The sequence below is a fragment of the Notothenia rossii genome (genome assembly GCF_949606895.1).
Source record: "Notothenia rossii genome assembly, chromosome: 12".
In the NCBI taxonomy this organism is placed as follows: domain Eukaryota; kingdom Metazoa; phylum Chordata; class Actinopteri; order Perciformes; family Nototheniidae; genus Notothenia; species Notothenia rossii.
This window is the reverse complement of record NC_136911.1, coordinates 11,431,057-11,446,061: the sequence shown is the minus strand read 5'-3', so window position 1 is coordinate 11,446,061 and position 15,005 is coordinate 11,431,057. Positions and strand designations below refer to the sequence as shown.

The 15,005-nt window shown below is 38.2% G+C and overlaps 1 protein-coding gene across 1 annotated transcript in view; it reads right to left on the bottom strand.

The window, feature by feature from the left end:
- Window positions 1-15,005, bottom strand: part of vstm2a (V-set and transmembrane domain containing 2A) — a 69,440-nt gene that overhangs the window by 14,818 nt on the left and 39,617 nt on the right. Inside the window, exons 3-4 of the mRNA XM_079661033.1 lie at window positions 4,881-4,931; window positions 3,000-3,336 (exon numbers count right to left, since the gene is read on the bottom strand). Of these exons, the coding sequence (XP_079517159.1) occupies window positions 3,000-3,336; window positions 4,881-4,931 (388 nt within the window). The remainder of the gene's footprint in view (window positions 1-2,999; window positions 3,337-4,880; window positions 4,932-15,005) is intronic.

Here is a 15,005-nt window from a genome sequence, read left to right as displayed (position 1 = left end):
ATGAGCCCAGCTACTCTTTGTATACTAACAGTTAAAATGGTTAATAATAAGTCATAATTTATCCTAAACCATAAAGCTTTAGAAAAATCCTGTTGGCACCAGATCAGAAAATGCTTTAATTGAGAACATTAAAGCTGCATTGACGCATGATACGCGACTTGTTATTTGCTAACTTTAAGGTTGGGAACAGAGCCTAATGGTGAAAACAGCTATTTAAGTTTTGTTTCTTTGGCTACCTCTTCTTTGAGCTTGCAGCTCTTCATTCAGCTGTCATCTTTTTGATTGAGCAGTAAACACGGTCAAAGTTGTTATTCGAAAGACTTTGGAAAGTTTGCACAACAGTTTTTAGTCAATTTGAACTGATGTTATACAGCACATTAGAACTTAATGTCCATCATTCCTTGGAGGTCAACATGGAAACTTCTGTATATATTTTTTTGTTAATGCCGGTGGCCAACTTAAATAATATTGGAAAATGTCTTCCAAAAAAAAACGTGACCAATCAACAGTACATGTTCACACATTTATGTTGTTGCAGTAACGCTATCCACCCGGGGAGCAAATTATTAAAAAGAAATGATGGCAATAATTTAATCTCACACAAATAATTCTAAGTAATTTCTTCGAAATGTGACTGCATTTTAAAATTATTCGCTGTGAAAGATTCCTTTTTAAAGAGAAGGCATTCTTTAAATAGATAAAGTATCTTCATGTTTGACAAATAACTCCACTGGGAACACTGACCTTTACCAATAATTAAATTAAATTATCCTCCACCTGCTTGGTGTGCACGTTTTCCATTTCTTGCAAAGGCTGATGATGTTTGCACTCACTGAGACAACTCAATAGGTATTACACCACACATGTCTTAGGAAGGATTTCAGCCTTATTGGCTCTATGAAAGACAAGAATACATTGATATTACTTGCAACCTGCTGAATCTAATAACAGACAGGACAGTAAATCCCACAATTTCATTTGTTCAAATTCAATGAAAAAAAAGACAACTTACAGTCAGTGTGTTTTTAGCAGTTATAGCATCCATCACATTTTTCTAATGATGTTAGTTATAGTGAGCAGAAAAGACAGACAATCTTGTAAAATGTTGCTTGTTTCTTTTTGCCCATTATTTTTTTGTATTCTTGGTTCAGGTCCAAATGTGTCGTGCCGCCAATACGGTCATGTTCAAGATTTACACACGCAAAGTTTTAAACAAATTACAAAGATAATTAACGCGCATTGAGAAACGAAACAAATAAATGTGAAAAATAACCCCAAAAAGTTGCTACTGATTTTTACTAGCGTGCTCAGGCAGGGAGTCCTAGAGCTGAAGAGCCTGCAGCAACAATACCCTAGGTAGTATTTGAGTTTCAAGAAGCACCAGAGGATTCCTGCCTGAGGATCTCAGAAGCTGCTTATAAAGTATAAAAAATTTAAAATATAGCTGGGAGCCTGACCGAGTAGTGCCTTAACAGTAACAGTAAAGTATTCAAATCAATTTCACAGCACATGAGTAGCCTGCACACAGACACATGAAAGGATACATTGTATTTTTATCTCCTAGAATTAGTGAGTGGGCCAAGCAGCAACATTTTGGGCATGCTAGAGACAGGCAATTGACTTGAAACTGTTCCCTCAAAAAAGAGAATTCCAACACTCCAAATAAGATAACATAAAACAACAGGCTGTGATGACACATTGTGGTATGCATTGATAAAGCCAAATGCACTTTTTCTCCCTTTGAGCTCTACAGGCCAGTTTCATATTCCGCATTGCTGGTATGAGATGCGACTTGATACCACAAGTGTTAAAGGTCTACACATTTTGAACCTAACTTGAAGAAGCATGAGCAGAGACATTAAATCTGTAGCTAGGCCACACCCCCTTCGAATTCTAGTCCGCTGGTGCGTAGAAAGCAGCTGGCAGTTCAATCTCACATTTCTGTGAAACAGTAAAGCTCCCGTTTTTGTTCGTGTGCCTTCTTGACCATAAGTATACGTGTTTGCAATTACTAAATAGTCGTTTCTGTTCAAAATTGTAGTCATAGGTTTATTCGCTGTTGACGTAATTTAGTTGAAAGTTTGTATGGAGTGGCAGCCTCTACCCATGCATGCATAAGTAGCTGTACTTTAGCCCCATTACAGTGAAGAAATGTTCATTTCTTTTATTTTTGGTATGCTAAAGGTTGTTAATGATATTGATATTTACAATCTTGAACTGCCAACACTATTAAAATACGTGGACACATATTAGTCGCTGCTTGTCTAGCTTTTCAGAAAATGACAAGTTCAAATTGAATTCATGGTCAAATGGATGAAATCACAACGATGATGTCTGGCTGTACTCCAAACCAATTTTCTAAATGTGACAGTCCACCTTAGGCCCTTGAAGCTTCACTCAGAGTTCAAACAAATTAACCCTTGACATTTTTTAATGACATTTTTAATGTGCAACCAGTCAAATGACAGCACACTTAGGCTTTCAGAATTCAATTATTCAAGTCCAGTACACAACCACCATAAAACCATACCACCATCTTGGCAGGAGATAATACATTCCTTCTACATGGTGCCAGTTGTGACCAATAGTAACTCCAAAATGTGCCTTTCATGGATGCTACTTATTAATAGGATTATTAATTATTACAAAAGACTCATCAAGTGCTTGGCCAACTTCTGTGAATTCTGGCTCTCAAATCACATTTTCCTGCTGGTGCTCTTGTTCTGCAACACCTGCACTATGTCAGTTCAGTGTGGCCAGATGGTCTGTTTTCTGAAAAGGCCCCTTTGCACTTGACTGCTGTATAAATGCATGCTGAGGTCTGTTGTTGGTTGTTAGGTTTTCTCCACCATACACCCATTTTCATGCAGGTGACTCACAAGCTTCTGGAGCTCATCGGACATGTTGCAGTCTTTATGCTGGTGGTAAAACATCTGACTACATAACTTTTATTTGTGTTCTACTGTGCTCTTGTTATATAACCATCTATATCTATTTACCTGAGGCGGGGTTGTGTTGAGCTGTGTTGGAGGATGTGTGGGAGGTGGAGGTTGAGGCCACTTTCTGGTCTGAACTCATGCTGTCCTGGCCCGGAGATGAGCTGGACTTTCTCGGCTTCTTGTCTGTCAGGTGCAGCGGGGAGCTTTTCTTGGGAGGCAGCAGAGGTCGTCGTGGCCTGGCCGTAGCGTTGACCTTCAGCCAGGCTTTGGCTTTGTAATCCACAACCTCCACGTAGTTAGCTCGTGTCACCCGGCACTCATACAGTCCATCGTCATTCTTGCTGACTCTGGAGATTTGGAGCTTGTGTGAGATGTCGTTGCCCTGGACTTTCACTGTCTGTTAGAGTGATTCAAAGAGGAACAGTTATGGAACACCACAATATTTTCCTCACACATCATCCCACTTAATTCTTCAATATGCTACATGAGCATTGGACCTTTGACATCTGGATGCAAACACAATAGGCAATCTTTTGTGTCATCGATAATTGCAGGTTCAATTATATTGCTAGGTAATGCGGCTATGGTTTAAATAGTGGTTCTCTACTGTGTGCAATAAACATAATAAAGGTTCTCTATCCATCTTTTATCCAACAAAATCTGTTTGGGTCTTGAATTGGGCAACACAATGTAATAAAATAAAATTAATCGTTCTCAAGATTAAACTGAATAACTCTCAGTTGAATCTTGATTGATAAATCACCTAAATGGGTTAGGTTTTTTGGCCTTATTTGACAAAAAAGAAAGTGATCACAGAGCTGCAGTTAAGAAATTAATAACGATTTGCAATGTTAATTTAAATGATTTAATTAAATGATATCTTTTCTTTTTTAGGGGATGTTTATACATTCGGTGAATGAGTACATTTGTGCAACCCTGAAAGCCTGGTTTCCCATTTCAAACATATTTATAGTATAACTAATCAGGCAATGATTGCAAAGTTAAAGCTTTTGAAATAACTTCCTCAGGTATTATATTAAATGTTTTACAGTTAGAAACTCATAAGCATTTGAACTCTAGCTGCTATATTTTTATCTGTGATCAAGTCTGCAATCCACAACCCTCCATAGGGGCCTGTACAGGACAAAGAACAGCAGAGAGAACTGTCTATAACATGCATGTTAATCAGAGCAATTTAACTGGAAGTTAAGAGAAAATATGTCTATAGATACCTTTTTGCTTTTTTCCCAGTTCACATATTATTACATTCTACAATTTTTACAGAGGTCGTAAAAAGGCTATTAAGGTAAACAGCAATTGGACAAAGCACAGCAGTTCGATGCTGGAGACTGGGTGCCGTTAGACAAAAAAGAGCAAATGTAGGGTAAGAGAAAGATTGTAGTTTCGGTTTAATAGTGAACACATGCTGTTAGTGCCTCAAGTCATGATTTCATTTTTTAACCTCAACAAACGCAGATACGTGAATTTTGTCTCTTTGCATATGGATTTTCAAAAATAATTCTTTACCAAGTTAATTATTGCAAACCAGGAATCCAGCTACATTTTCCAATTCCTACTGAACAACTAACAGATGTTCCTATATCCATGCCATTACTTTAAAATGTTATCATAACTCATTGGGAGGAAGTGTGGTGTGTGTTGCACTAGGCACAGAATGCAGATACACAGTGGTAGGAAAAAAAGGGGCAGAACGGTTGCTGGGGCATGAACACAGGAAGGGAAGCACTCTGACAGTAATAATACGCTGCCACTGATTTCAATGATTAGCTCCTTTCTCCGGTTGAAGGTGTATTATTCAGGGTGAAATCAACTGCCGTTGTGTTTCCTTGAAATGATATGCTTCCAACTTGCGTCATTATGGCATACATTCGATAAACACTAGGTTGCAACCAGGGATACATGACATATTCTGTAACTTACACTTATTTTTGTCCCCTCGTCATCAGGATCAGGCTCTTGTGTCATCTCCACCTGGGAACACAGAAAACAAAAGAACAAGAAAGAGAGCATTAGCAGAGATCACTTCCTGTTTAGTTTCTGCTGTTGAGGACACATTGAAATATATATGATATGCAAGTCTAGTGTTATAATCCCTAAAACCATCTAAGATTACTACAACAACTTTTTTTAAAAGACATCACCCATGCGCTGACAGTAACAGTATAAATCTTTCATGCCAACTTCAACACACAGTTTACAGACTGAGTGATTGCATTGGTACTGTTCAGCCTTTAAAAATAAATGCACAAAGATGCTGCTCTGCTTCTGTTTTTGATTTATTTTTAGATTATTTGAGTGGTTCTGTAGAGACATGTAAGATCGTTTCCAGGCGCCGCAGTGATTCAAGAGGAACAAACAGGTTCAGACCAGGATGCTGTGTGACAAAATGAAGCTCAGCGCAAGTTCTTTCAGGAAGATGGGTATATACAGTATACATTCACTCCGCAGCTGCATATAATCAGCTCATCGCGGGCGTTGTCTATAACCTATTCACCTCATTCTCCAGCAGCCAATCACTGTGTTGCAGCCAACCTTTAAAATGGTTCTCCTCTCTCCTGCAGTCAGCTGTGATTTCAGGTTGTCATGCTGCTGCCCGCCTCCTCCCCATCCGCCTCCTTTCATCATATCCAGAGCCAGGAGAGCTAATCCAAAGACCTCATCACATCTCCTCTTCATCCCATCTCCTCATCAAATCCAGATCTTCAGCATCATCACCAGTGTCTAGACCCCGGGGGGTTCCCTATGTGCTCACGGCTGCATTTCCCCCTTTAGATATACGATTTCAGGATCGGGGTCTAATCGCCAAAGACTTAACATTTATCATATGACATGTGTCAATAGATGTTCTTTAAACAAAATGAAGTCTCTCCTGATTGAACTCATTTGCTTTGCTTTTTAAGACAAATGATGCCTCAAAACCTCAATTAGTCTCTGCGACGGAAAGGGCTCAAGAAATGCCCCCGTTCAAGTCCCAGTGGCATAATTCTAGCCCGGTGGCAAGCACTAAGCCTACTGCCTACATCATGTACTGGCCATTGATTTTAGAGGCTATAATTTATTTATCTCACATCGGATGCCAAATGGATGTGTGCCCAGGAAAAGAAAAGTCTGCTGGCTACATAGCTAAAGAGGAGCAAGAGCGGTGCAGCAGAAAAGGCTTGAGAGGAGGAGGAGGACGTTTCTCCAGAGGACATGGATGAGACAGAGAAGGCAGGGTAGGAGAGGAATAAGGTGGCTACTTATGAGCATTTGCAGCAGAGAGTGTTCCTTCAAGTGCTGTAATTACCTCCGAGGAACCGGGCGTTTCTCTCTGGAGGATATTCGGCAGACAGGTGATTAATGAGCAGAATTAGGAGCCATAGCTTTCCCTGTCTGCATGTATGCATGACTCTTACATCTTGACTCCGCAGATGGACCTGGCATTCTCTATTGTATCAAGCAGACGTCTTTAAGGGTTAGGCAGGATTAATTGTCCTCATGTCTCGGTGCTGCAGTTTCAAGTCATCAATTACAGCCTCCTCTTTTACAAACTTCACAGTGGTTATATGGGCTGGGTGTGCAGTGTAGGCTATATATGCCACCTGGGGAGGATAAAGTTAGAGTTCCACTCGAGGACAGACGCTCTACTCTGATCTACCAACCCAGTCTCATGGCATTTCGTCTTCACCAACACGGTTTTTAATCTATTGATTCGTGTTCACCAACACGATTTCCCCCTTTTTTTCGTGTTGCATATACGATTTTAAAAGCAATGTATTTCTACTGGTAATGTGTTTCGTGCCTGCAGCACGTTTTTTTCTCCGGTCGGGTCGTGGAAGACCGGAAGCTGTGTGGTTCATAAAAACATGTTCTAACTCAATATCAAGCCACAATTATTGCTTTTATTTTAAATCGTATAATTTCGGACTTTTGTTGCCGTCTGTGAGGAAAATAAACGGGGCTCAGAGCCTCAGAATACTGCATTTTTAAAATCTTTTTTTCCTTCAAATTTGTTATTCTTTTCAAAATAACACACTGTTATTTACTTACCAATAACACACAATTATCCTTGCTTTTATTTATTGGTTTAATTCCATAATCTCTGGCTTTTTTGGCGTCCGTCAGGAACTGAATTTCAAAATAAAAATAACCGGAAACAGACGTATGCCGCTTGTGTCCATAATGGGCAGCATTAATATATACGTGACAGCTCATTGTTACTTTGTAATTCTACTCCACTACAATTCAGAGGTTAACCTGGTATTTTTACTCCACTACATTTATTTGAGTTACTTTTCTGATGAATGATGTGAAATATAAACAACCCTTAAATCAGACTTTAGTTACACCTGAGTAAAATTCAGGGAAGGTGATTGTCAAGTGCCAACAATCAGGAGAGATATTTGATAGTTGGTGCTTGAGAAGACTAAACATTTATCTGCAATTGACATGAATGGAAACGAGTAATAAAGTATATTCATTACTCGTTATTCTCTACTAATAGTTAATTAAAGACTGTATAATGGCTATTTTGCACATCCCTTTCAAGATTTCAAGATTTTAAAGGTTTATTGACATATCATATACACAACTACGGTGTAGTTATGCAATGAATGAAAATCTTGGGTCACAGCAGGTTCCTCAACAGCGCATTACAAGACATATATCAATATGTGTGTATACCTCCACCATTAAACTGTCATATTCTGCACATTTCTTATACTATCTACATACATAAGAGTATAATTAATGTGTATAATATCAGTTAAAATAAGTGCTTCAACATAGTTAACATTGCAGGAAAGCAATATATTAGACGTTAAGTACTTTGTCAGGCTTAATATTTATCTGTAGATAGATACCCCCAAAGTTGTTTTCTTATTCAAAAGAAGACCTTAACCTAAAGTATTCTTTAATGTTTGAATAAAGGTTAATTCGTTTTTCTGTTTTGCACATCCTCCTATTAATATCTTTGTACATCCTGCACTAAACTGTTTTATTGTAGAGATCACTTATAGTATCTTCTTGATTTTTTAAATTCTATATTTCTATCAGAGAAATATAGTGGCTGTTGTGTACATGAAAAAATCGTCACAGTTCCAAAGAAGATGGTCAAAAGTTTAATTGCTTCTCAAAAAATTCATTTCCAGAAATCCTGGGGCTATTTACATACATTTTCATCACAACATGGCTGGATTCATTTTGTTTCTAGTGTCTGCGGTAATTAATAAAATACATTTATGGTTTTAATGCTTTGTTTTAATTTGAATTCTTTTTTTTCTACACATGCAATATATGTTCATTGCTCCATATCAATTTGCAATATTCTGTTATGACTCACCAAACAAATTATATCTTCACAGGGTTTTCCATATTTTATTTTATTTAACCTTTATTTAACCAGAAACAATCTAATTTTCAATGCTGACCTGGCCAAGAAGGCAGCAATGTTACACATAACACAAACATATAAAATACAGAGAACATAACTAAGAAAACAAAAGACGAAAAAGCAGTCACTACATTGTGCACATTAGGGCAGTAAGAAAGGTACACTACTTATTACTGCAAGAGCAGCTGGTGGTAAGGACTTCTGACAACTTCAAATTAAAACATGCTATTGAGACAAGTGCCATCAGTTTTAGGCGTGATTGAAGGTCATTCCAAGACCAAGGACCATAATAAAAAAGACTCCTTTTTCCAGCCTCAGTCCGCACAGCAGGTACCTGGAACCGTATCCAGGCACTGGATATGAGGTTGTCAGAGTCACAAACTGGGGCAAATCTGGCAAATATGTAGAGTGGAAGCTTACCTAAAATGGCTTTATACACTAATAAAAACCAATTCTGCATCCTACGCATAGTAAGTGAGGACCATCCAGTTAGGCTATACAGTTTGCAATGATGAGTCCTATAGGGGGCATTTGATATATAACGCAGTGCAGCATGGTAGAGTCGGTCAAGTTTGACCAAAACAGTGGGACAGGCAAATCTATAAATGGTATCACCGTAGTCCAGCTGGGACAGGAATAAGCCAGAGACCAACTTTTTAGGGGATGAAATTGAAAAACAACATTTAAGTCTGTAAAGGAAGTCAAGAGTGAATTTCAATTTCTTTGTTAGAACTTTGTATGTATCGACAAACTCAACAGAGGTGCCATCAAGGGTGTCAATGGAGAGGCAAGAGGACGCTGACTTGGGAGCAAAAAGCATTGCTTACTGTTCAATAGCAGTTTGGAATCAAGCAGTGCATGCTGCAGCGTGATACAATCTGATTTTATATTGGAAACGGCCATATCCAGAGAAGGAGCACATGAGTATACAATAGTGTCATCAGCATACATATGATTATGTCATTCTCTTTTGAACTCTAAGCCCTTTTAATGCTACAGTAACTTAAAGAGTGTTAACCCTGAAACGTTAAAATCCAAGTAGTCCAAGTATTTCAGTGTTCACCTTGATATTTAATGTCTGTTTTTGCAGTTTTGCAATGCAGTTTTAAAAGGTTAAAAAAGGAGACAATGGAGAAAATCTAGTACAGCCAAAGATAGTAGGAAGAATTGCCATTCCTCTTCTTCTCAAAATACCTACAAGTATGTGTCCCTTGGCAACAAACAACCGATGCCATCAGTCGCTAATGTCATTTCAAAATAAACAAATACAAATTGTATCTGTTGACAACTTCTTATGGTGAGACTGTTGTTATTATAATGAATAAGTTACTCCACCATTGTTGCACTGGGCATACATTCTGTAAACATGGGTTGATAACACATTTACACTTTTTTTTTATTCTTGGGAGCAAAATTACCAATTTATAAAAACATGTTAACTACAACAAGCCCCTTCCAGACATAGATCTATGTTTAATGATGTATTCTTCTTTATTTTATAGCTGCTACGGATCTCTCTGTGCCTCGAGGCTCATCAGAGTTACATAATTGCATGGATGGCTGGCATTACACACATTGTGTATCCTCCAGCATCAGGACACAACTGTGTGTGTGTGTGTGTGTGTGTGTGTGTGTGTGTGTGTGTGTGTGTGTGTGTGTGTGTGTGTGTGTGTGTGTGTGTGTGTGTGTGTGTGTGTGTGTGTGTGTGTGTGTGTGTGTGTGTGTGTGTGTGTGTGTGTGTGTGTGTGTGTGTGTGTGTGTGTGTGTGTGTGTTAACAATGTGGGAGGATAAAAGGAGAGACCTTTTTTTGTGTGACAATATCTCTCTGCTTGGTCTCGGGTCAGCTGACTGTGCTTGCCTTGTTCACACATTGAGAACAAGTCCACGTCTGGTTTCACCTCTGCCTCTCAATTTTTTTTATATTTTATCCGAATTGACTCTTTGAAATTTGTAGGCACTAAAACAAAAAAAAATAGCTGGTAATTTATGAGTATGAACCCATTAGTCACCCAGCACTGTGCAAATGCAATTAAGGTAATTGTGACATAATGAATGTCCAATATCAATTCAGTATCCTGGCATTTATCATCTGCTGTAAAAGCCATGTATCTGCCACTAAGATGTTGCTACTGTGTCTCATTAAAAAGAACTGAGACAAATGTTAAACCCTGAGACCTTTTATTGAGAATTATTACTGTTGCATTTAACTGTTCCAACTCGTCAAAAATCACTTTTTTCTTCATCTACATGTGTTCCTGACAAATGTTTCCAGAAGCAAGTTTTTCTAGCCTGTGACACCAATGTAAAAGTTTTCAATGACACTGTCGGAAAAAACCTCCATTATTTTCCCATTTATATTTCATTTCTATCGCATGAGTGCCTGCTGAGCCCAAGCTGCGGCAGCTCGCAAGTATCTCAATTTCAATCGCTTGTCTTTTTATTGCAAAACCCTTCCACCATGACACACTGCCATTCTTCATGTAAATCTTAAATTGACTTCTTGTAAAATGTGCTCCGCAATTATTGTGCATCAAAAAAGCTCCATTGAGTTACTGCGTCTAAATTAACGTCATATGAAGAAAAATTGTTATCATTTAAACTGAAGTATAGCGTAGACCACCCTGTGTTGCTGTGATTGTATTACAGCTCTTACTGAGACCGAATAGCATCTCATGTGACCCCGGATGATAGACATGTGTGGCAAATGAAAACACATTAACAAAAACAAAATATGTAAATTAGTTCATCCAGCATCATCCATTTTACAAACACAAACACAGGAGGTTAAATCCAGGTCATTGACTTCTTTTAACCCTGTAATCTTAAACTATGGTGGCAGAGGAAAAGTCATTAGTGAAAGGTTTATCATCACTAGTTTCCATAATATGATGCCAGTTTGGTTAGGTATTGAAATACACATTTAATTAACTACACAATTGAGTGTTAAAAACAAATTGATTAAAGGATACAGTATGCTTGTGTATACTGTAGATTAAACACTCATTCTAGAATACATTTTACAATTCAATTTGACAACCTTTTAAAAATAAAAGGAATTTGTATGTAGTTGATGGTCTTAAAGTATGACATTGGAGAATCATTGACGGAAACAAAATCTAAATAATAAACCCTGTTCTTCTTACCTTGGTTTCACCTTTTCAGTGTGTGTAAACTTTAGATGACAGAATAAATACCTGAAACATGCTCATTTGGCTGATTGAACTTCTCACAAAGCAAAAAGGGAGATTTGTGTGGAGCATGACAGTCAGTCAAAACAAACGTTTCAGGTTGTAAAACGCCCATCAGGCTCAAGCATATAGTTGATAGTTGACTGACTGTAGCTTTCACTGTACACTTGCAGAGGTGAAACTAGGGCATTGTTTGTCCTGCACCTTTCCATCTGTCAAATGCATTCAAACTATATTTGTAAGGGCAAAAATAATTCATATTTGTTATGTCAAGTTCAAACTCAAAAGTCAGATTCATGACTTGAATCATGTTGGGTTTAGCTTTGAGATTATTTGCATTTATCGTTTCTTAGACCCTCCAGAAAAACGCGGGCAAAAATCCTTGATTATGCGGGCTAAATTCATTGATTATGCGGGCTAAATTCCTTGATTATGCGGGCTAAAATCCTTGATTATGCGGGCTAAAATCCTTTATTATGCGGGCTAAAAAATAGTTTTATGCGGTGAAATTGCGGGAAGTTGCGAAATATGCGGAAAGTTGCGAAATATGCTAAATATGCGGGAAAAAAGAATAACAATTTCTTTAAATATTGGGCTGTCTTATTTATTCTCTCTCACACACAACCTGCCACTAACGTTAAACCCCTTTACTATTCAATTAAACACATTCAATGTTTATTTATTGTAAAAGCAATTGGGCTATCTTAATCTCACACACACACCCCCCCCACACACACACAAACACACACACACACACACACACACACACACACACACACACACACGCACACACACACGCACACACACACACTTCTCCGCCTCATTCTGTTTTCATTTACTCGTTCGTTATCTGACCAGCTTCAATCTTGTAGGCTACTCACTTCGTTTCTTGTAGCCCTCGAAAGGGTTTTGGAGGTTGATGCCTCGGTGAACGTGAGTTGAATGGCTTTCTTGTCCGCAGCTGCAGAAAGCATTTTCGAATGTTTGAATGAATCAAAGTCGGTCGCCACCGTCGATTTTCTCTTATGCTCCAACACACAGTTGCACCGGGTGCAGAATAGTTTCCCCCCACTTTTTGCCCGGTCTTTAGTAGAAATATTCGTCGGTAAATGAGATGGATTAGATTTTTTCCTCGTGGTGTTTTCTCTATCGTGTGAGCTCCACACGTTCACTCTATACAGTGTTGTTTACATTCTGTGATGCGCGAGCTGATGACGTCACGTCAAGACGAGTTACCTTTTTTTTCTCTCAACTTTGTGTGGAAAAATGCGGGGATTATGCGGCCTTTTGATAAATATGCGGCCTTTTAAAAATCTGCGCCATTTTGCTGATTATGCGGTAAATTCTGCGATCGCAGAATCGCGTTTTTCTGGAGGGTCTAGTTTCTAAGCTGATATTTAATGCTTTCTGTTTTCATTTTGTTTTTAACTGTTGCTCTTTTTGTATAACTGTTCAAATGTTTTACCCTGTGAGACAATGTCAGGGTGTTTCCAAAGTAGGATCAGTGGGGTTTAATAGCATAACATGTCTCATGAGATCTGAAACAACATGTCATGGTGTCAAACTTTCTGAATCAAAGAGCAACGCTCTATTTGTAAAGCCCCTATTTGCCATGGTAAAAGGAAAAATCCATCATGGAGGAGAATGAGATAATAGTGTCTCACAGATGCAGAAAGGAGACCAGGATGTTACGTCGCAATATGATGACTTGTTTTGCGTAAGACACATATAACAGACTGAATGTTCTCACTTTTGAAGATTATTTTATGCCCATACCCCTACTTTGATTGAAATAAATGGGTTCATGGCCTGGTGATTAGGAATGTAGGACATCATGCGCTGAAGTCGAGGTAAATGAGGCAACCACAGACACATCGACCATCACAAATTCATAATGTTTTACAATGCGAGAGGATCCGTCGGGATTTTTTTATCTGACTTCCACTGGTGTTGAAATAATACATCTGCAAAATGCAGCATTGTAGCAAGTGTCAGAATAAAAGAATTGGTTTGATTCGATGTAAAAAAGACAGCTCAAACATTATAAGCAGAGATAAATAGTCAAAAGAGATGGTGACTAAAAGAAGACCGTAAGAATGACTTGTTTATCCAACAAGAGACTCTGATTGAAGGATAAATGCATTTTAAAAAAGGACATGGATACTTACATCAATACATTTTAAATACAAGATTTGTCATCGAAAAGGAGATCTTTCTAAAAGCATAGTTGATCAACAGCAGAGTGAATGGGCTGTACAAGACATCAACCAGAAGGCTTTCTCTGCCCATTGCCTAGAAAAACAGTGGGTAAGTCATGGCAGTCAGCTTCAATATGGCAGAAATAAAGAACAGGTGGTGGAGCGGGTTGTCCATTAATCTAAAGATCAGCGGTTCGATCACTGGCTCTTTCACAGCCACTACAGCCAGCAGTAACTGTAGCATTGAAACAGCCTTGATAGTACCTATATAGGGGTGTGGTGATAACAGTAAGGACGATGAAAGTCATATTTAAAAAAAAAAAATGAATGTAATTCTTCTTATGTCACTTTTGTACATTTTTTATTACATTTTCTCAACATTTTTACACTCATATATTGAGTTTAATTCATTTGGCAGTAAAGAGACAAGCTAGAAAAAGTTAAAGATTTTAGAGATACCTTTATTTTTTTCTTCAAATGTTCTTAAGAAATAGCTTTGATTCTTATTGTGATTTATCTTGGCCACTATAATTGTGTAGTGGAGATATGATATTGTCACAACCACAGGAAAAGGGTTTGGATTTTTCATAGCACGATTATACAAGTTCTGCCCTTAAATCTATAAAGGTAAGCTACACTGCCATTGTGAATCTGAACTCCTCTCATACTCAAAAAAGTGGGTAATCGTTGTGTAAAATCCTGTGAACTGTAGAACCTAGGATTTGATATGCCCTTTCTTCAATTCAAAAACAGAGTAGCTCTCAAACTCATATGACTCCTATCATCCAGCCCAAGCACCACACTCACTAGTTTGTTTACTTTGTTAATTTATCTTATGAAAACACATCAACAACTATCCAGGGAAATGCAATCATCATTGCGTCTGTAAGTCACCTACAAATTGGCAGTGTATTGATACTCAGTGACACATCGCAAATGATGATGGATGTTTTGGCGCAATCGATATCCATTACAGCCAGGAAAACGTAATCATATCTAATAATGAACTATGAATGTTGCATGCATACAAATTCCATCTTTTTAGGGACCAAGTGAGGCCATACAGGGTGCAAAGTTAGAGTACATAAAGCACAATAGTGTGCCCTGTAAAGTGCTTCTTAATTACAATGCTCACTGACTCCTGCTTGAATATGTTTTGGGTCTAAGCCTAGCTGTTAACCCTAATTACATCCCACAGCTGAGAGGGGTCCCATTCACATGCAAACACTAATCCCCTTCACAGTCCATTGGTTTATGACAAGAGCTATGTTAATTACATGTAAAGCC